At 38.1% G+C, this 23057-nt stretch overlaps 1 protein-coding gene across 6 annotated transcripts; it reads right to left on the reverse strand.

Moving 5' to 3' along the window:
* Positions 1-386: 386 nt before the first annotated feature.
* LOC112525927 (sterol 3-beta-glucosyltransferase UGT80A2-like) lies at positions 387-22792 on the reverse strand. Of its 6 annotated transcripts, XM_025136248.1 has the most exons (15): positions 22489-22792; positions 21875-22038; positions 21208-21450; positions 18214-18325; positions 17939-18109; positions 15978-16041; positions 7637-7694; positions 7364-7541; positions 4724-4854; positions 2620-2722; positions 2220-2296; positions 1829-1876; positions 1598-1747; positions 771-954; positions 387-648 (listed from the first exon to the last, which is right to left on the reverse strand). In XM_025136248.1, exons 1-14 carry the CDS (start codon positions 22634-22636, stop codon positions 790-792), a joined length of 1812 nt encoding a protein of 603 aa, XP_024992016.1. In that variant the 5' UTR covers positions 22637-22792; the 3' UTR covers positions 387-648; positions 771-789. The 6 variants fall into 6 exon arrangements, with proteins under 6 accessions (XP_024992016.1, XP_024992017.1, XP_024992015.1 ...); XM_025136249.1 differs by having other exon boundaries at positions 387-954; positions 18217-18325; XM_025136247.1 differs by having other exon boundaries at positions 387-954.
* Positions 22793-23057: the final 265 nt, after the last annotated feature.

A 23057-nucleotide genomic window follows, 5' to 3' on the forward strand; every position in this document is an offset into this window, starting at 1 on the left:
ACAAGATCGTTGAGTGATGCTATTTCTTTTTGTAATTGAAACAATTGGTGAATTACCAGCCAGATGTAGTTGCTAAATCAAAACCCAAGAGAATCATGTCATAAAAGGTACATAGCGATCTACTAGGTGACTGGCCTAAGAGGTCAATTTCAATCCCCAAAAGAACTGTAATTTTCATATAAACAAGTATATAATGGCTTTATTATTTAACGACATAACATGTTTGAATTTATCAACGAACATAATTCTTTATTTTTGATCATTTAATTGTATGAGTTTTGCATGCTCGTTATTACTTTCGGAACAATTTCATTTTCAGATAAATATAATGATATTTATTAATATTAATAAAATAGGAATCTTGGAACAAGAAAAATAATATCAAACACCCTAAAGTTTGGAACATGAAATAACATTGATAAGAGGTGAAATTCAAAACATGAAATCATATCGGAAAAAGAATTACTTTTACATTTCTAAAATGGCAAAATTGTAAAAATAAATAAAAGAGAAAGCAGTCGGTCTGTTGACCAATCAGAAGCTGACATTTCTGTAACTGATTGTTTAAAGTTCAGAAAAGGAAAGGAAAGAAAATCGATGATCACCATAAACCATACAAACTTTTGATTCATGATGTTTATTTATTCCCTGTATGTATGTATTACTCACAAATGAACAAAATGGTAACAGAAAAAGGAACTTAAAGAACTAGAAACACTTGACAACAAAAAGAAATTTCTACAACATTTTCACAAATATTGACACAATACCTGAATGAATATCATCATATCAGGTGCAGCCCAAACAGCGTCTGACAGAGAAGTTGCTGGGTGGTTCAGTAGGCTCGGGCTTGGCTTTCCTACGAGCAAAATGTTTATGGAAGGCATCTACCGCACCTTTAACCCCATCTTCGTCCGCCATGGCCTTTGCCAGTCCAGTAGCACATACTTTCACCTAATGTTTCATAATTTAAAAAATACAATTACATAGATTTCAAGGAACATAAACCCACCAATGGCACCTCAAATGGGTGGGAATCAAAAACTTCATCCCCTCAGTATGGTTCCACACCAAACCCACCCACGATCCCACATGAAAGCAGGGGTTATGGGGTGGGATGTATGCAGATTTGTCATCTATCCCAAAGGGTAGCATGTAAATCCAACATCAGGAAGATAATCAAGAAAGTGTAGGTTTGTGGTGAAAGAAAATGTTTTAATGAACCCATGCCACGATGATCAAACTACGTATTTGTAGTTAGTGTTACAAAGCATGCATCTAAAGCGAAGCATATATAAAGGGTTGTAGAATAACCAATCAAAAGCTAAGAATTGTTTGAAACAAGAAAGTTCACTTTCAGGATTTCTCCTCGATTAGTGGCTGGTCACTACTAGGAACTTGTCGATATTTGGAATTCAACTTGCAAATACTCTGTTTCCTAAAGTTGTTAGATTTTGCTATGATTTAGGTATAATTATCCCATTAGTGGCACTTGTAAATTATGTAAAAAAGAAATAGAATTCTCTCTTTTACAACATATCACTTGATAAAAATTCAACCTGACAGATGGAAACATTTCAATAATATTCATGCTTACTGTTGGTTTTAACATGAACTGTATCGCAGAAACCAATTTCTTAAGTGAGAACTCATCGACAGGAATTGGAGGGGGGCCTACTCCCCTAGCATGCACCTGCCTTCCCCAAAACGGTTGGTCTCCAAAGAAAGGAACCACAGTCGTTGGACACTGAAATTAATCAAGAATAAATATTGAGAAACAATAAAATACGACAGTGCTTGGAAGTCGCTAGACAGAAAAAAAGTTCACCGCCGCTTTAAGACCAGCAGCAGTTGTTCCCGCACCACCATGATGAACCTGCAAGAGTGATGGTGAATGCTGGACTTAAGCAGTGTGTTGCTGTTTAATACAAATCTCAAATAACTTTTGTTTTAGAGGACTGTCATGAAATTGAAGCCTTTTCTTAAATTTTAAATATGATAATACAAGTATATATGTATTCTTCAAACTTTAAACTCATTTGCACAAAACCAAAGGGCCTTTGGCCTAGTCGTCGATAACCCAACCTACCTATAGGTCAAGGGTTCCAACCTCGCCAAAGGTGGGGAGTGTGTGTGAGCTGCATTTGCCATTATAATTATATACTTATAAAAAAGCCTTTTTGCACAAACACATGTGTTGAATAGTAAAGAAGCATTACCACAGCAGCACATTGTAGGAATAGCCAATCATGCGGACAATTATCCAGCAAGTACACAAAATCTTTTGACTTTGCCACTGTAAAACAAATTGTTAGCAAGTATCTCTCTCTGCAGATTAAAACCATATACTCCCTCTGTCCCTCAATAAGTGTCCACATTCCTATAAAGTTTGTTTCAAAATAAGTGTCTATTTCCCAATTCTACTCTTCACTATAAGATGAAGAAATTTTCTTTCCCTATTATTAGGGGTAAAATTGTCATTTGGTTGATTAAAAAGTGTAATTATTACATATTTCTAAAGTAGTGTGACTTTTTCATTGTGAACATTTATTTTGGGACGGAGGGAGTATTCTTCAAATCAAGAAAACTAGATGAATGAAATATACACATCTTACGTACGGTTTCCCAAGCCACCCCAGCCTTTGTTAATTATACCCCTCTGTTCAGTAATTTCCAGGGCTTTAACTATTATCTCTGTCATTCCATCAGGATCTTGAACAGGCTGCATCAATCAGAAAAAACAAAAAGCTGCTGAACAAATAAATAGAAAAGATTTCTCATCATGGAAAATCTGCTGGTAGTAATGGAGTAGGAAGTAAGAGAAGACGGTCTCAGTTAAACAACATTTACTCAAAACCTTATTGGCAGTGAAACAAAAAGATTATAGAAGTAATGTAGCGATGAAATTAGAAAAACAAGCAAACAGGTCAGTTGGCATGCAACAAGAAGATCTAGTATTAAAACCCTTTTATGGCTCAAATTACACCTGATGGCCATTTGGTTTAAAAATGCGCGCATAATGCGCTCTGATGCATGATGCGCTCTGATGCGCTTGAGGTAACGCATCAGATGAACTGATGCGAAGCGATTCCATGATGCGCTCGCATCACCTACGCATCACACGATGCGTGCATCACCTATGCATCAGCGCATCCTGTATGTTTCATGTTTGGGCTCCCTTTTTCAATTTTTAGTTGGGCTTTTTATGGATTAAAATAGAACGTGAGACTGAATGGTGACCTAATAGAAGAAGCCGACAGCCAAATAGAAGAAGCAGAAGTCGCTTTATCAATCAAATTAAAAAAGAAATAGAACGTGCGTGATAGGGAGTATTAATTGGTCACTTGGTCATTTAGTTTAGGGATTGGGGACTATTAGACATCTACTTATGTTCTTAATGGTAGTAGTTTGTGTGTTCTGTTATTCCGATTCACGAACTTTTTAAGATTCTAATGCCACGTTTTGAACTACTTTGTGTTATAAATGAAGTATTTTGATAGGTAAGTATTTTTAAAGTAGAAATTGATATGCAGAATTAATTTATAAGTATTTTTTGAATACGGGGTGCATCACGTGCGTGATGCTGGCATCAGCATCACGCATCACGCATCGGCTTCCGGGACCCTCGGACCGTGTCGCGCTTTTTAAAACTAAGGATGGCCATAAAATATCCTAGTCAATTTTCAAATGGATTATGACGATGTGAGCACAACTTTTATGTTTTGCATTCATAAGAATAAATCATAGGGCGTTCTTTTGACGAGATTGCTAGATGAAGTTGCATTCATCATCAATTTAAGTGAAAATGGAACGGAGGACATGAATGGACATTGAAATTAGGAATAAATAAAAGATTAATATCCTTTTTTTATAACCATGGGTGTCTGGGCCAAATTCTGCACACCTCGACTGATCCCATAGGGCCCTGAAGTTAACAGCCAAACAACCTCCAATGGCCCTGAGGGGACTCGAACTGCAGATTTATATCCTTGTAGAATAGCAGAAGTCAGCCAAAGCCAACAAAAAAGCTTAGGCTACAAATGCATCACTGTTGGCTACACAACCACATATGTCTCTAGTAGCACAACCGAGACAGCGATGGGTTCTCTGCCCCTGTAGGGATGGAGTGACAGAAGTTTTGAGAATCAGTGATCGATTTCTAGGTTTCATCATAATCCTAATTGGTTACTTCCAATTACGAACTTTACGTGTAAGATTTCTAGTACTAATTATTTTAAAAGATTCACAGTTTGCAAGAACCTTATTCAGAACATGACAAGTCAAGTGGGGGCTGTTTGGTTGGTTTTTCATTAAGTCCTGTACCAATAAAGTTGCTTGTTTGGATTAATCAGTCTATATAGATTGAGAAGGTTTTTGTTTGAAAGAGTTTTTTCATAAATGGAATGAGCGTGTTTTTTAAATGAGGGATGGGTTTGAAAAAAATGGCTTTCTGCATAAAGCTCCTCCCTAGAAGCTTACTGAATAAGCCACTTTCTATATCATAAGCCACTACCAAATAGTCATCTATAGCTGACCGAATAAGCTGTGAGCCAGTAAGCTCATTAAGCTGCTAACAAACAGGCCCTTAGTGACTGTTGGAGTAATTATTTTTACATGGTTGCACTATTTAAGGCATAAGACATCAAATAGGCAAGCAACTAGTTAAGAGAATAAATGAATAACTAAGTGCAGTAATAAATTAGATCCAAGGAAAATGACTCACAAGGCTACCAAATCCGATGTAGATGGGCTTTTTACCATTTTCAAGCCATTCCACAAGTGAATCTGGAGGTACATAATTTGATGCAAGGTCTAGAAAACAGAAGCCTACGACATCAATATGAGGACCCCAATCTGAAATCAAGCAAGAATACAAAACATTATTATATGCTTAAGCATGCACAGAATATATATACTCATCCGCACCAGTTCTGTTTTCCCCATTCGAAGGTTCTTTTTAGATACTTCTTTTTGTAGAAAAGTTTGTGGTCCACTAAGATCAATATTAAGAGGTCTCCATGGCCAGTCTTTTTTTATGAGAACCAGAGAAAAGAAAATTTAAAATACAGAATGGCATAAACCAATGGACCCATGACGTCAATCTTGAGATTTCGCAAGACAAATGTAAAATAATTGTTCAATAGCAATATCCATGTCATCCATCACCAATAGGGGACACCACAAGATATTGGAAGACCAAGAAAGTAGGTTCAACTTCCAACAAAATAAACAAAATACAAGACAACTCAAGTCCTTTATCAAGTGCTGCAGAGAACAAATCACATTGAAATGAGCATAACACATTATTGCACATATAAGAAGTAAAAACTTTAAACAGATGCATTTTCATTGGTCCTTAGGAAATGGATAATCAGGTTACCAAAACAAATTCTGCAAAATTGCTTTCTGAAACATTATACAGTTTCATTGCATAAAACCAGGGACTTCCATTGAATCATTATTTTCCCTTGTAGAAGAATAATGAAGACCAAATACAACATTCAGAGGTTGCATATTTCTTACATGATTAGTTCAAAGATAGCAAACTTCTAGAAGTAATTCTTCACTTCGTCATCCATTGAACATTTTAACTCAAAGTATGCATAGATCTACATTTCTCCTACCCTTTTTCATTGGTCCTTATGAAATGGATAATCAGCTTACCAAAACAAATTCTGCAAAATTGCTTTCTGAAACATTATACAGTTTCATTGCATAAAACCAAGGACTTCCATTGAGTCATTATTTTCCTTTCTAGAAGAATAATGAAGACAAAATACAAGATTCAGACGTTGCATATTTCTTACATGATTAGTTCAAAGATAGCAAACTTCTAGAAGTAATCCTTCACTTCGTCATCCATTGAACATTTTAACTCAAAGTATGCATAGATCTACATTTCTCCTACCCTTTTTCATTGGTCCTTATGAAATGGATAATCAGCTTACCAAAACAAATTCTGCAAAATTGCTTTCTGAAACATTATACAGTTTCATTGCATAAAACCAAGGACTTCCATTGAGTCATTATTTTCCTTTCTAGAAGAATAATGAAGACAAAATACAAGATTCAGACGTTGCATATTTCTTACATGATTAGTTCAAAGATAGCAAACTTGTAGAAGTAATCCTTCACTTCGTCATCCATTAAACAATTTAATTCAAAGTATGCATAGATCTACATTTCTCCTACCCATGCTGCAATGTGTCCAATGGTCAGTGATTTCTTTGACAACCAAATTGCTACATGATCCAAATAGACACTTAGAACCTTTAACATATTTATATATTATTCATGGCTCTGAAAGTTACCAGATTTCCATGTGCATGACCGCATGAATGCTAAACAAAGTTCTAGTGATGGCTTTCTTGGTCATAATGGTTGCGTACTGTCAGTGGCATCATCATACACTTGGTATCCAACCATTCATCATCTCACTTCTGCATTTTCCTACTTTTAAGCTCAGCACTTATGCATTGCTGAAACTAAACTCAATGATTCTAGTGTTAATGAACACAATATAGCAGCTATATGGTGATCATTAGCACTAGGCTTTAGTACTTCATCACATGCAAGAATTAGCCTTCGATAAGCATTATGCCTTAACACAATCTCCAACCCCTTACCCTCAATTGAGTGTATATGAATGCTAACAAAGTTATTAAAAGGCTCAAGGCGCATTTAGGCGCAAAGGGGTTTCGGGGCCTAGGCGCAGCACTCAGGAATGCGAGAGGCATATTAACAAAATGTGTATATAGACATATACACACAGAGTTACACAACTCAACTATGCAGCAAGTAGAAGCCTCCAATGCGGCAACCAGCAATACTTTGATAGAGGGGAAAGGGAGAAGGGTTTAAAGTGTGAGCTGTGAGGGAGAAATTTAAGGTTTGGGTATACTATGGCTTGACTTATGTCATCTATTTAATAAAAGAAGTTAGAAGATGAGAAAAATTATTCAATATTAGGGTAAGTTATGAGGCACGCCTAGGCCCACAAGGCGCCACAGCCAAAGCACAAGGCCTTAGTGAGCCTCGTGAATACGCCTAGGCACATCTCATGCGTGCTTTTAACAACTACGAATTTTACGGATCGAACATTTAGAAAATGGAATGAAACACAATGGTACTAGAGCTTTTGATACAAAAAAAAGAGTTAGGAAAAAATCACACATGAAAGAGACTAAGCAAGAGATGGAGACAAGAAAAATGTGAGTGCGGGCATCAATATCATAAATCTTGCTAATTACTAAAGCAAAACACATGTCGTTTAGATGCTAAGACAAGAATGCACATAATTAACATATTGAAGCATAAGTAATCCACTTATAACCTGTTCATTTATGTATGAATATAGACAGACCTTTTGGTTTGGGGACAAGATGTGGACTCCAGATATATCCATAAGGCAAATCATGGGGAGAACTATTTGAACCACTTAAATACGTAATAGGTCTTAGCCTCAGCTTTTTCTTCCTGAACTCATTAATTATATCTCGAATCCCCATCCAAATTAATGAATCAACAATCTGATATGACAGCTGCAACACGCATTGAGGATCACATTAACAATAAAATATTCAAAGATGTGTTAATGAAGTACTCAGTTGAACTTGAAAACAATAAAGACACTTACTCTATTTGCAACAGGTTGTCTAACCCGTGAAAGAGGATGTGCAAATTCACTTGTAGGCCTAAAGAATGCGAAAAAGCAAATAATATAAGAATATCGGAAAAAATGAGAGTCGGGAAGTATGTATATATTACTGAGAAGCATGCATACACATTACTATGGTATCTAAAGGAACCCCAGTCCTTTCTTCAGGAAAAATGAAGGGAACAATAAAGTTGATGTTTTCACGAAAGCAGTTCCCGTGAAGATACTAGATCCACCTCGGGATACTGTAGCTTTGTAATGGGAAATATATCACTTGGAGGAGCAAAAAACAGCCTCTAGTGGCTAAGAGTTGCAGAAGCTAAACTTAGATCGTTATCCCGAGGGGTAGATGAGGCATTATGGCTAGAGCTACTTCTTGCAGAACTGGGTATCCAATTCAAAGACCTATCAATATTTTTTGTGACAACAAGTCCGCCATAGGAATGTGTCTAAATAATGTTCATCAAGACCGTATTAAGCATGTAAGGATGGATAGACATTATATCAAAGAGAAGATTGGTGCAAAGGTCATTTCAGTATAATACATTTCTACTACTCAACAAACGGTGGACATTCTCACAAAAGCCTTATTCAGGCCAGACTTTGAAAAGCCTGTTCACAAGCTTGGACTGTACAATCTGTACTATTCAGCTTGAGGGGGAGTGTAAACGATATTAGGATTTCGATTAGGTCTAGAATAAGGCGTATTGGGATCGATCAAGTTTGGATTAGGAGTTTCCTTATTATGTAATTATTTTTTAAAGGCTCTCCTAATTGTAGTCTGTTTCGTAGTTTCCTTTTTTCTTAGGTGGTAGCTTGGTTTAATAGGGTTCCTTGTATTCTGTTTTTCATAAGAGTGAAATATACTATTAAGCTTTCACCTACTACAATTCTCTCAAAGCTTATATATATATATATATATATACATGTTATACATCCGTTTCATAATACTTATATATATATACACACACATGTTATACACAGGGGCGGATGTAGTGGTTTAAAGGAGGGGGGAAGGGACCCCAGTCAAAAACTCAAAAACAAAAATTCATAGGTTAAAATTTAGGTTTTACATGATCTACCTATCACTTTCCCCCCAATTACATTTTTCCGGGGCCCCCAACCCCAATCAAAGCTGTTACTCTAACAAATAAAATCTGTTGAAATCAATCAAAAAAACCAAAAAAGTTATTCGAAATYGACAAAAACACTAAAAAAATCCTTCGAAATCAACCAAAAAACTTTAAAATTCCCTCGAAAACGTTGTAATTAGGTTAAAAACACATCGGACGATTTTGCGGGTTTTTAGTCTACCTTAAAGGTGACCCCACTGAACAAAAATCCTGGATCCGCCACTGGTTATACATCCGTTTCATAATACCCAAATTCAATGTTAGTTCCTACTTCTTGCTCTTCCGGTCCGGATATAGGATTACCTCCAACAAATACACACTACCAGAACATGGACCAGAAGATATGTGGAACCCTTTGAATTCCCTCTAAAAAGAACCCTAATAGAGAGAGGTAAGTTCCTACATACATACTTTGATGATTCACGTCTAGCTAAGATGCTTAATAGCTCCAACAAGAGTGAAAGCTGTTGCTTCTTGCTTTCAAGCTCAAGGCTACATTTTCTTAGCAAGGTTGCTTCTTTCATATATCCCTAAAAATATATAGGTGAAAGGTTGTTTCTTTTACTTTGAGAAAGAAGTAGAAAGAAGGTATTATATGATTAAAAAAGTAAAGGCGCGTTAACGCTTTTTTCTCAATAAGGGGCGGAGCTTCAAGAAGCGAGTCTATCAGAGAAAGAAGTGCTCGCTATAGTTCGTGCAACTCCAAAGCACCCCTCAAATGAATGCTAGATGATGCATTCAAAAACGGAGGCGGTAGAGTGAGTTGAGTCCCTAGATGATGGTAGGCCGCCTATAATACCATGTAAGGATATATGTAACCCCTTTCAGTTCCCTCTAAAACGAACCCTGATAAAGAGAGGCGAGGTTCCTACATATATGCTGGTGTGATGGTCTTGTCTAGCTGATGTTGGACTCCAACATCTTAAGTATGTATGCAACATGCAACTAGATTGTTCTGCCCCAGATAGGCAAACTCCACTACCTTACGGCTACATGTCATGATATAGCGTTCCCAATGAGTCACCTCAGCCAATTTCTACATACTCTGTGTGACAGCCATCAAAATGCAACCATTCGTGTTCTAATAAATATATATAGAGTCGGGTTCTTACGAGAATGGTACCTATTTAAGAAATAAGAGAGATCGAGTCACATGTGATTTTACACTAACATCACGTACAAAATCACATCTGATTCACGCGGCCATTGGGTCGCCCACACATATTTTTGGCCGTTAATGTAAAATCACATGTGATTTTGTATGTAATTTGTTCATTCTCTTATTTTCTTAAATAGGTATCATTTTGGTATGAACCTACCTGAAAGTCTCCAAGATCGATTTCTTACAAAACAATTACAACAATAAATAGGCTAAAGGTCTCCTAAATTGAGGAGATAAAAACTATCCTAAAATAACATGATTGACTATCTAAAAATACATACAATCACATATAACAGAATCCATAAATTATGGTGGACTATTACCCCCCGTCAATCGTACAGGTGGGGAACTAATGCGGAGCATAGAGCGAAACCGTTCAAAGAGGGGTCGAGAATGACTCTTTGTGAATATATCTGCCACCTGGAGATTGGAAGGAACGAATTTAGTGTGAAGACAACTGGAGGAGACTAGTTCCCCAACAAAATGATAGTCAATGTCGATATATTTAGCCCATTTGTGAGACCGGGTTTTGACTCAAAAGATGGCACTTTTGTTGTCGCAGAGTAGCGTCGGCCGATCCGGAGGCAATGCATGAAGTTCACGAAGAAGATGCGTGAGCCATATAATCTCAGCTGCAGTATTTGCCATAGCACGATACTCCGATTCGCAGCTAGACCTGGAGACTACGGGTTGTTTCTTGGCACTCCAAGAAACAATGTTTCCACCAAGATAGATAAAGTAACCGTAGGTAGACCGACGCGTTTCAATGCACCTCGCCCAATTTGCATCCGAGTAACCCACTAATTTGGTAGTAGCTGGTCTATCAAAGGTTAAGCCAAAAGAAATTGTCCCTTTCACATAGCGTAAAATGCGTTTGACAGATTGAAAATGGGATGTAGTGGGTGATTGGAGATATTGACTAGCTTGATTCACAACGTATGACGACTCTGGTCTAGTGATGGTTAGGTATTGAAGGGCACCAACCAAGGATCTGTAAAAGGTAGGATCATGAAACGAAACTCCCTTTGAGGTGAATGTTTCTGATGTAGAAAGAGGAGTGGCCACGGGTTTTGCATCCAATAAACCTGCACGAGCTAGAATGTCATAAGCATACTTAGCCTGACTTAGAAAGAGACCCGTTTGCGTGTGTGAGACCACCTAACGCTCCCAAGTCTTTGATGGCAAACTCCTTGTGAAGTTAAGAAACGAAATCTCTTATTAAGGAGTTGTTGTTTCCTATTAAGATGATATCATCGACGTATAAAAGGAGATAGATGAGCACAGTGTTTGCCTTGAAAACAAAGAGGGAGGTATCGGCTTGGCTGCAATGAAAACCACAATTAGTGAGAAAGGTGCTAAGTCGTTGAAACCATGCACACGGGGCATGTTTGATACCATAGAGGGATTTTTGTTAGCGACACACATGATTGGGATAGTGACGGTCGATAAAGCTGGGTGGTTGTTCCATATAAACGGTTTCAGTGAGATTGCCATTTAGGAAGGCATTCTTGATATCTAATTGATGTAAAGGCCATTCATAGATAGTTGCAAGGGCCAGGACAACGCGTACAGTGCATGACTTGACTACCAAATTGAAAGTATGAGAGTAATCGAGTCCAGGAATTTGTGTGAACCCTTGAGCAACCAAGCGAGCCTTATATCGATCTATGGTCCCATCTGCTTTGTATTTTGTTCTGAAAATCCACTTTGAGCCAACTAAATTAGAATTGGAAGGATGGGCACCTTTTGTTGTTATGTAACGCAAGCATTTCCTCTTGCATAGGCTTCACCCATTTGGTATATTTAGCTGCTGACTTATATCCCTTAGGATCATGTGCTACAAAAAGAGCATGATGTAACTTGTTGGGGAACATGGAGAGGTCAGCATGGTATTTAGGCATGAAAATACCATTTTTAGATCTAGTTACCATAGGATGGGAGTTGGCAGGGAATAGTGCGGTTGGCGAGGAAGGGGTTGTTGGGGATTAGGCCGGTGTAGGAGGCTGTTAGGCTGGGGTGGAAGTGGTTTGGGCTGGTGTATGAACTGAGGAGGCAGTAGGGGAAGTCATAGGTGTTGGCAAGGGAGGGCGTGATAAGGCTGAGGAGGCAGTAGGGCTAGTGTGTCTTGGTGATGGTGGTGTAGTAGGAAAATCATGTGTGTGATGAGTTTGATTAGTGGTGATGGGACACAAGACACAAGTAGATGCATGGATGCATGGGGATGTAACTGATGAATCTTGTGGAATGGTAGGGCTTGGTTTGTTGAGCACTGTAGGAGGCAATGATTCATCAAAGTTAGAAAAAACGAGTTTAGCCTCATTTACAGGCGGAACATTACCACTGAAAGGAAACACATCTTCATCAAACTGAGCGTGACGCTCAACATATATGTGGGAGGTGGCTGGATCCAAACACCAGTAACCTTTATACTTAGGGGTATAGCCAATGAAGATACACGAAGCACTTYGTGGTGAAAGTTTGTGTTTGGTATAGTCCCGCAAGTAAGGGAACACCCGACATCCGACATTGCAAAAAGTTTGCATAGGATGGAACTTGGCCAAAAAGAACTTCAAATGGAGATTTATGATCAAGCAATGGAGTGGGTAACCTGTTTACGATGAACGTTGCGGAGGTAAAAGCATCCACCCATAGATTCGCCGGAGCTTGAGAGTTGAATAACATTGCAAGACCGGTTTCGGTGATATGTCGGTGCTTCCTTTCGGCTCTCCCATTTTGTTGGGGTGTGTGAGGGCACGAAAAGCGATGTTGAATCCCATGTTCTTGAAAAAATTGTTGCACCCGGTTGTTAGTGAATTCGGTGCCACCGTCGCTTTGAAAAACCTTGATTTTGCATGAAAGTTGGTTTTGCACTAGAGGTACGAAAACCAACAAGGCATTATAAAACTCGGACTTAGTTTTAAAGGAAAGAACCATGAGCTCTAGGAATAATCGTCAATAAAAACTGCATAGTAACAATAACCATCTGACGAAATAATAGGAGCGGGTCCCCAAAGATCACAATGGATTAAATCTAAAGCATGCATAGAACGTTTGTGATTTAAATCAAATGGTAAACGATGAGACTTTGATAATTGACAAGAAGAACAAAGTCCCGGTTTCGGTAATAACGAAGTAACACATAAATGACCAGTTTAATGTAAGTTCGAATTAATATCAAAAGAGACGTGGCCGAGTCTACTATGCCACCTTTCAAACGAAGCTTTGAGATGTTGTGATGCACAAGATGCCACAAATGCACGTTGTCCCTCCTGAAGAAAGTATAATCCATTTTCACAAGTTCCGCGGGCTAGAACTTCTTTCGTTTTTTGATCCTGAATATGAAAGAAATTATGAGAAAATAGTACATCAACAGGTTAGTCATGCGCAAGTCTACTAATAGAAAGAAGACTCTTTGTGAGATGAGGAGCCACAAGGACATGATGTAACGGGAGCTTGTTGTTGATAGAAGTGTCTCCAATTTCAGAAACAGGTAGGGACTAGCCATTTCCAGAAGTCACAAAATCATTACCCGGATTAGTGAGATGGCGGCAAGATCATCTTGCTTCGGTGTCATATAAGCGGTGGCGCCCGAATCAACATGCCAATCCGGATAGTTTCGAGTAACATGGCACTGAGCCTGAAATGCTTGTGCAAGATTTGCATCAAGGGTAGGAGCACGCTAAGCGAAGGTAGATAAGCTAGGACACGCAGTAGCATAGTGTCCTTCTTTCCTGCAAAGCTGGCAGTATGGTGGTCTATGGCCACGACCACGGCCCGACCCACGGGACCGACCTCGATTGGAATAAGAAGAGCCTTGGAAATTTCGAGAAGAACTTCCGGAACGGAGCTGTTGTGCGACAAAGGCAGCTTGTGGAGCGGTAGGGACATGAATAACTTGTATGAAAAGTTCGTGATTTTCCGCCTTAGACAGAAGATCGCGAAAAGATGATGATGGAAGGGCCCGATGGGCTGTGGAAAATGTTTCAAAGGCCGATCCAAGACCACAAAGAAACCAGTGGCATTCGTCATTGTCGTCTACAAGGTGACCAACCGCTGCGTGTTGATCACAAATAAGTTTGAATTTCTGACCATATTCAGAAACGGTAGAAGAACCCTTTTGCAATTGACGAAGCGTGTCCCGGAGAGTGTGCATTAGCTCCAAAGAGTGGTGGCTGTAAGCAGCCTCAAGAGCGAGCCAAACCTGTCTAGCGATGGGTAGGCCGATGATTTCGGCCATGGCTTCTTCCGATAAGGAGGACTGGAGCAAGAGAAGAACCTTTTGGTCGGAATCTTTCCAGGTAGCATAATCGGGATTGGCGGAGGATTTTTCATCGATAATGATGGTTTCGGGTGGGGAAGATAAGGTTCATCGATGTGGGCTGTTAGGTTTTGATAGGCTAATAGAGGGGAAACTTGGTTTTTCCAAATAAGGTAGTTGAAAGATGAAAGTTTAATTGGGAGAAGATGAAGAGTATGGAGGGGGACAGTGGTGGCAGAAGAATAGCCAGCCATGATCGAGAGAGGATCGCCAAGTTAGGTTGATACCATGAAAATCTCCAAGATTGATTTCATACAAAACAATTACAACAATAAATAGGCTAAAGGTCTCCTATAGTTGAGGAGATAAAAAGTATCCGAAAATAACATGATTGACTATCTAAAAATACATACAATCACATATAACGGAATCCACAAATTATGGTGGACTATTACTACCCCTATATATACATATATATATATATATATATATATATATGTGTGTGTGTGTGTGTGTGTCACGAGAACTCCGGAGAAGGCCTATTATATGAGAGAAAAGAACACATTCAAGTGATTGGCTATACAGATGCTAATCAGGTTGTGTTTGATAAATGCTCAACCACAACCACATGATATTATGTCTTTCTTGGGGGTAATCTTGTATCATGGAAAACCAAGAAACAATCGGTTGTTGCTTTGTCAAGTACTGAAGCTAAATATCGAGCCATGACAAAAGCAACATGTGAACTTATATGGCTGAAAGAGTTTTCAAGGAGTTGAAGTTCATAACCGTCCAACAGATGCAACTGATATGTTATAATTAAGCAACTCTCCATATTGCTTCATATCCCATCTTTCATGAAAGGACCAAACACATAGAGATTGACTGCTATTTTATTTGAGAAAAAAGGAGATATTGCTACTGGTTATATCAAGTCAAATTACCGACTAGCAGAAACATTTACAAAGTCACTCGCACGTCATTAGATTAATTGCATTTCTAACAAGCTTGGAACATACAATTTGTACGCTCCAACTTGAGGGGAGTGTTAAATATATGTTGTGTTTATTTTCCTTTTATGTACTTTTCTAGATTAATTGGGAAACTTTAGTATAAATAAGGAGCCTATCATTTTTATTATTAAATATAAAAATACATTAAATATTTTCTCTCACTACTTTCTTAAAGTCGATGAGTACTGTTGATGCTATAAGAGATTGTTTATTAACGTTGAAGATGTCAATGATTAGAGTCAAGGAGACTAAGGGACTTTCAACTAAAAACTAAGTGTCACGAAGAACCACAAAGAGATCGTAAACTTCATCATGTTGATAGGCATGATGATGCCTGCAGAGAAGGGACATGGTGGTTTTAATTGGGCTAGGATTGTATCTAGAGTACTAGCACCGGTATACTGAAAGAATAGGAACTAATGGATGTATGTATTAATGAGAAGTACACAACGCATAGACTCCAACAGCGAGCCAATGGGCTGAAACATAAAAAACAGAAAGACAATACTAACTATACCAATTGGTAACCCCTCCCCCCAGAGTAGGAATGTTAGCCATGCATCATACTTGAGGCTGGTTGATGAATTCATGATGAAGTTCACGATATCAAAGCATTTAGATGCCAAACGGAACTACTACTACTAGACTAGCAAAATCCAGATTCTGTACAATCAAATTTTCATCTGAACCACAGACGCTGCCCTGTCCCTAACTGGTAGACTCAGAAAATTATGAACCAATAGAAGATACTTACGTCCATGGCATAGTGAAAAAGATGTGGATTGGAACTTTAAGTGCCTCTGCAACATGAGTATGACCTGAGCAAGCAGAATTCCATGTCACAGTTGGTTAATAAATTAAAAACAAATTTTTAAAAGCATCCATACAGGTTTTTATAATTTTTCATGGTATGTGTACCCCACATACAGCTAATGTTAGAATAGAGCTTATAACTACTCAATTCACTGGAATTCATGTGTAATTTCCCTATTATAACCATGGTCAAATATGCCAGAATATTATTTTCGCCACCTACCAATACAAAATAAAACATAGGGGGGATAGAGAACCCTGACGCCCTGCCTAAATTCACAATCAAAACTCTAGAACACTAGCATTTACAAATAAACTTTGGCAGTTCCTCCCCACAATTATTGATTTCTTTCACACTGTATCTATCAATGTTAACTAAAATGGCATATAAATTGCAAATTACATTATTTCAAGGGTATTTAGGCTTCATACATTGACCTATAGCTAGTTTCTAGATAAATGATTCCAAAATATAAATACCAGTTCCACCCCCATCATCACGTTTATTGAACTACAAAAACAACAGTGACCAACTTCAACAAAGGTGCACAAAGATCTACCGACCACCACCATTGGCCTTGCTGGTAGTGCCAACCTATAGATCTGCACACATATCATACAGGACCTGGATTCACAGATTTATGCAAAGAGTAAAGAAGAGGCCGAGAGAGGTAGATGTGATTATGGGCCATGTTGCCACCCTGCAGCATGTAGAGAGTGGTGATATATTTTTGATTCAATGATGACTATTGTGGTCGCTATAGAGGGTGAGGATGAATGTCATGCTGCAACTTTTAGAACAAAACAACAAATAAAGCCAACTGAGATACAAAAACTTATACATGTCAATATATTCCTTTTTAAGTTGTTATCCAAACATCCAGCAAACCTTTACCCGAAAACTGATTCATGAAGTATGGAACTAGCACCCTTAAAAGCCCCACTCAAGTGTATCAAGGCTAGAGGCCAACACATGCACGAACCAGATTAGTTGTGGCTAAATCTGGCAACTCCATGGGTTTCTGCAAGCCCCCAGCCATTCCTGTGGTGGACCAGTTGCCATCCCTAGTGGGACCCAGAAAAAATAAAGCAAATCTGTAGATCTTATCCATCTAAAAGTCCTAATAGGCTTATATCTTAACAATTAATTAGCAATGAGTACAATAACTTTTCGATATTGTATGTTGAAATATATTCTTTTCAGCATTCTTCAGCATCTAGATATTCTAATGTACTTATGTTGGATATAATAGCATTCCACACTATTCTCTACACTATAGGCCCATGAGCCCATCTGGTGAACTATGTATTTTTGGAATTCTCCTCGAATAATCATACTAATAATAGCCATAATAATTACTGTTTGTTTGAAGAACCTTATGGGTAACTTTTTATGATGGTACGTGGGAACAGCAATGGTCAAAGCAACAGATCAGTGGACTTGCGATAACATCCCTTTATATAACCCATCAATTATGGTGATAAATGTTGGTTTGATTAATCTTGTTTAGGTGTAAATTATGTCTTATCCATGGATTGATTTGTTTAACAAAAAATCACGACATGTTGGGTAAATGAAGTGTATTACCAACAATGCCAATTGAAAAACTGAAGTTTATTGCCAGCAATGCCCCATTGTGAAAGTCACACATGTGATTCATATATCACTTTTGCAGAGAAAACGACAAATGTACATGAAAGATCTCAATTTGTGACAGAAAACATGAAGGATTACTTTTAAGCAATTTGTGTGAGTCTCAATTGCAGATTAGTGTAAATTACATAGTTTATCAACTTGTAGTCTTGAGATCATATCTTTTAGAAAAGGCTAAAGATCAATAACTTCAAATTTAACTGGTAATTGACTGAGTTGCAAGCAATAAACAGATAAAAGACTCCTACCATATGCCGGCGGGTTAGCAATTATAGCATCTACATTAAATGGAACATTTGTATCTGGATCAGGACGAGTGCATGCGGGAAATAAGGAAAATACGATCTCCTTTATTTGACTTCTCTGCATATGTATTTCTGAAGGTTCTGATGGCAAAAATCCTTTGTTCTTCACCATATCTACAGAGCAAATGCAAATACATAGAAGTTACCTCATCATTCCGAGCAATATAAATCCACGAACGTGTAAGATAAATTATCGACACAAGTATATGGTTCCTTACAACCGGCAAGGACTTTGGGATCACCGCCTAGAGGGAAAAATTCCAGCCCAGAAGCCTTGACAAATTCCTTGAAATTCGAGTGTGTTGCTAGTCTCACCCTATGACCATACTCCTGAAAAGTATAATAAAAAGGAACTTAAGAAAAACAATTCTGAAATAATCAATTATGAAGTACTTGTTTCAAAATTATATGAAGAAATAATTTGTTCTAGTTGATTTCCAAATGTAGAAAAAAAAAAACATGAGTAACCCCTGTCCAATAAAGTAAGTTTAGCTTTTCCTTGAAATTCCAGTGTCTTGCTAGTAAATTTAGCTTTTCCTTCAAAACTATATGAAGAAATAATTTGTTCTAGTTGATTTCTACATGTAGAAAAGAAAAAAAACATGAGTAACCCCTGTCCAATAAAGTAAATTTAGCTTTTCCTATATTTCCTACCATGCATAGAGTGCCATCCCAACTTCAGAGAACATGGGAAATAAATTTAACAACAGCTGCAAGCGTCTAAAGGACAAATATGACAGGTCTACAAAAATAGCCTTGAGTGTTGTGGAAACATAATTAGAAGTCCATAAAGAAACGCATGAGTTGATTCAGAAAATGCCATCAGGATCTAGTGACATCTTTTTTCTCAATTTCTTCTGTTCTCATCAGAAAACAATCAAGACATATTGTCTCAATTTCTTTTTGTTCTTTTGTATTGTTAGTTTTTTGGTATAACCTGCTATGAAACTAATAATGTACAAAGTCCTTAGTTGTTCTTTAAACCTAGGTCTTTTGTGGTCACGTTGCTACTTGATCTGTAGTTCGGTACAAGTTATACCTCACCACTTTGTGGAAGAACCCCCATCGGGAAGTGAAATAGAACATGAAACCGTAAGCCCCCAAGCAGTGGGAGAAGCCCAGGGCTCTGACCACGTGCCTGTCACTGCTTATGGACCCAAACCTGGGTGATCAGCGACGGATTCTCTACCCCTGCGGGGATGGAGCGACAGAAGTTTGAGACCCGACCCGACAGTACCCGTTGGGGAACGTCTAGTGCCAAAGTCACTGAATGGGTAAGTCGCCAATCCCTAAAACGGACTATATTTCTTGTTCTTTTTAAGGAAAATTATTTTGTGGATGAGTGTGTGCTCTGGGTCGTGTCTTGCGGTTATCTTCTGAACTCTGGTTGATTTTATTCTCCTGTGTGCTTGTCTGTTTCTTGTTTATTTTTTGTTATTCATATAAGAATTGCTCCAAATAATGGGAGGAGTTGATGATCATTCTGGATCTCAAACTGGACGTGGCTCCCTCATAGCCAAATTAGCCTTTTTGGAGATCCTTTGTATCTACATCTCACTGGTTCTAGTGGGGAGTCTTTCTCGGTTTTAAACTGAAGGGTCTAGTTTTTTTATCGCTATTTTTCAGTTACTAGAAGAAAAAAATTATACCTTTTAGGTAACATTTCCATAATATATAAGCATGAAATGTTTAGCTCATCCTGATAAATAATAAATTTAAGGTTGGTCCTATCTCCTAGAAATTTCATAAGATGATTCAAACTCAGTTTGAAGCAAAGATCCAATCCTTTAAGTCCAATAATGCCAAGGTGTACTTTCACACAGAATTAGGGTCATATCTGCACCAACAAGGACACATCCACCTCTGTTAGTGCATCGATACATCACCACGGAACAGGGTTACCCGGTCTCCCTTACCTATAAACCATTTACCCTCTTGGATCCTCAAATTCCAAGCATCCCCCAAAATCCTCACCATGTCCTACCCACACATCCAGAATTTGTCCGAACTACCACTCAAAATTTTTGGTTGCACTGTGTCTCTCTGTTCACAAAAAAGCGCTAAATCTTAACAAACTTGACCCAAGGTCCATAAAGTACATCTTTCTAGGATATTCAGCAGCTCAACATGATTGTAGATGTTATTCCGTGATCACTAAGAAGGTTTACCATTCCGTGGACACCACATTTATTAAGTGCCAAACTTTCGACCCACAAATTGACATTCAATGGGAGAATCGCTATAAGGAATTTCGGTTTCTGGCCTACCCAGATCCAGATTTTCCCATTTCCATGTCAGTTTATGTTGAACCATTGCCAAATCCCACTGCCACTACACCTATTTTGAGGGCTGTCCAATGTTTTTGGAAGCAGATTTCTGACCCTAACAACCGTATTCTAGCCCCTTCGCAGCCAGAAATTTACCCAGCTTGGAAGCACATCACCATATACATACAAAGACAGAAACCGCACCAATCCACCATTGCCGAACCTGCCCAAGAAACCAAGCGTTTTGAGGAAGCTTCCCAGGTCCAAACTCTGCACAAGCACAAGCAGGCAATGCAAGTAATATGTCTCCCATCTCTACTTCCTTGGATACTAGTAACATCCCTAATGATCTGGAATCCCTATTGCACTGCAAAAAGGAAACAAGCTAGTAATTTACACCCCATTGGGAATTCTGTTCCAAAATGGGGGAATTCTATTCCAAACAGAAAGTTATCACCCAAGTTCCTGCAACCATCCTGGAAGCATTTGCTCAACCTAGAAGGAAGGCTGTAGTTGTCGAGGAAATTGGGGCTCTAAAAACAAACAACACATTGGAATATCAACCCTATCAGTGATAAGGATAGATCTCAGTAAGCGAATTAATTCTATTAATGTGTGAAAATAAAAAATAAAAACATTTATTTGTATTCGCCGTTCTTTATAGGTCTCATGTTCCCGTTGGTTGGCAAATGGTGTTCTCGATGAACTGATGAAGTACAATGTCAACAGAAGTGTGACAGATTCAAGTCCGCTTTTATCAGTTCACATGTAGCTAAACAACTCTGCTTTTATCAGTGCAGGTGGGCAACTGTGTGTAGCCTGCATGAATGCAGATTTGTATATAAACCACCACCGTTGGACATAAATTTCAAGTCTATGGTTTCAACACAATGTGTACCTTGACTACTACTTCTATAAGTGTTCACTTAAGGAAGTATATCTAACCTGTAAACATTTTCCAATGGCAACAAATGGTTGCACATCTCCCCTTGTTCCAACAATAAGCATCACAATTTGCAATGGACGGAAATCTCGAATAGTTGTCATATCAAAATCTTCATCTTCAGTAGCTCCACTAATGACCACTGTGGTGTCAAAATCCAAACTTTGTGGCCTAATTTCATCTGGAATTTCAAATTGCACAGTACCATCAGCTCGAACACTAGCAAGTCGGTTCAACCACTTGAGCTGCAAAATAATATATTTATCATTTAATCATCATCAAGCGTCTAGTATCATCAAGTCAATATGAAGGAAATCCTTTAATATATGCTATATTACTAAAGATAGTCGTGGCACTTCTTGGGAACAGAGTAGCGAAAGAAACGGATCAATATCCATAATTCAATTTTCAAATAAATATCAACTCCAAAAAAGTCCATGAATCAAATTCAAAAGATCACTCGTGCAATTGTGTGTTCAATTTCAGGAGAGATATACTACATTTACTTGAACCCTCATCAATTCAAGAGAGCACATGGAAAACTGTAAAGAAAGTTATTCCAAAACAAAGAGGTTAAAGGAATTCATAATAAATAAAAAGATCAACCCAAAAGGATTGCAGTAAAGCAGATAGACAGAAAATAAGATGCAACTGAAGGGAAGTCGAAACCTTCTTTCTTGTAGAAACATTACTGTCAAAAAACTTTGCTCCAAGTATGCCATGAGTTTTCTTTTGTTCAGTTCTCTGAGGCCTTACATGCAGACTCATGATTGTCTCTGATTTTTCTTTATCTGGAGTTGAACTTCCATGAGGACGACTTTTATCAGTAGACTCTGAGCAGAGAACATTTGAATGCTGTCAATTCATAAGTTAACAAACAGAACAGAATTCATCGTGAAAAATGGAGAGATGAACAAATATTAATGTGTGTTCGGTTAAGTATAAGTTTATGGGCAACATAGACCAGTTCACTTCATATTACATAAAGTTAGAAAAATATACTAGTTTTAACATACAACCGCAAACACCAATTTTCAACACTTCACTATGAATGGGTAAGACAAAGAATACACAGGTACATACATACATATCTTTTACAAACATTTAGGGTTGTTTCTATGTGTATATCACCATGGGAAAATCCCGAATATATAGCACAATGAACCCATGGACCTTGTTAAGGAAAAAACCATATATACTTTTGGATGTAAAGAGTATAGAAAACAATTCGTAGTGATTTCATGGTATGAGAGCAAGGTTATAGTGAAATTAGAATGGGAAACCTGAAGATACACCGACATGTTGCTGCTCTTGGCCGGCAGCTGTTATCTCTACATCAGAATCGACTTCCGGTGGGCTTTCAGCAGTGATACTAAGAGACGAGCTACGATTATGATGACCAACACCGCCCACTTCAGCGTATGAATTCATCGCGATTACCACAGCACTTTTCAGATAAGGATTGGAAGTGCTTTTCTTGGAATCTGAAAATGGTGGAAAAGGAAAGGGAATTGGGGTACCAAGAAAGGAAGGAATATGTTCGGTTCTGCCTGCCTGCCTGCCTGCCTGCTTGCTTACACCGCATTCAAAGACAGGTGTTGAGAGGGAATCGGTTGGCTAAATTGGGTAGGAAATTTGAACGCACGTACGGCTACTTAAACTCAAATTGACCCAAATACCTGAATGTAGTCCGTGATATCTACGGATAGTATTACATATTTGATTAAAAAACACAAAAAAATTATTATTAGATTCAACCCAGATACACAATTATGACCGTCACTTACTAATCTAATGAAATTTGAAATTTTTTTTTATGTCTTCTAACAAAGTCCACAATATTATGGATATG

The sequence above is a fragment of the Cynara cardunculus genome, assembly GCF_001531365.2.
Source record: "Cynara cardunculus var. scolymus isolate 2C chromosome LG 13, CcrdV1, whole genome shotgun sequence".
Taxonomy (NCBI): Eukaryota; Viridiplantae; Streptophyta; class Magnoliopsida; order Asterales; family Asteraceae; genus Cynara; species Cynara cardunculus.

Bases quoted from the DNA above. Each gene is read 5' to 3' on its own strand.
- LOC112525927 (XM_025136248.1), bottom strand. From the start codon at position 22,636: ATGAATTCATACGCTGAAGTGGGCGGTGTTGGTCATCATAATCGTAGC. The intron at 16,042-17,938 runs GTAGGAGTCTTT...CTGCTTGCTCAG, and splicing joins TGCTAACCCGCCGGCATATG to GTCATACTCATGTTGCAGAG. The intron at 4,855-7,363 runs GTCTGTCTATAT...GCTTGATTTCAG, and splicing joins TCTTGTCCCCAAACCAAAAG to ATTGGGGTCCTCATATTGAT.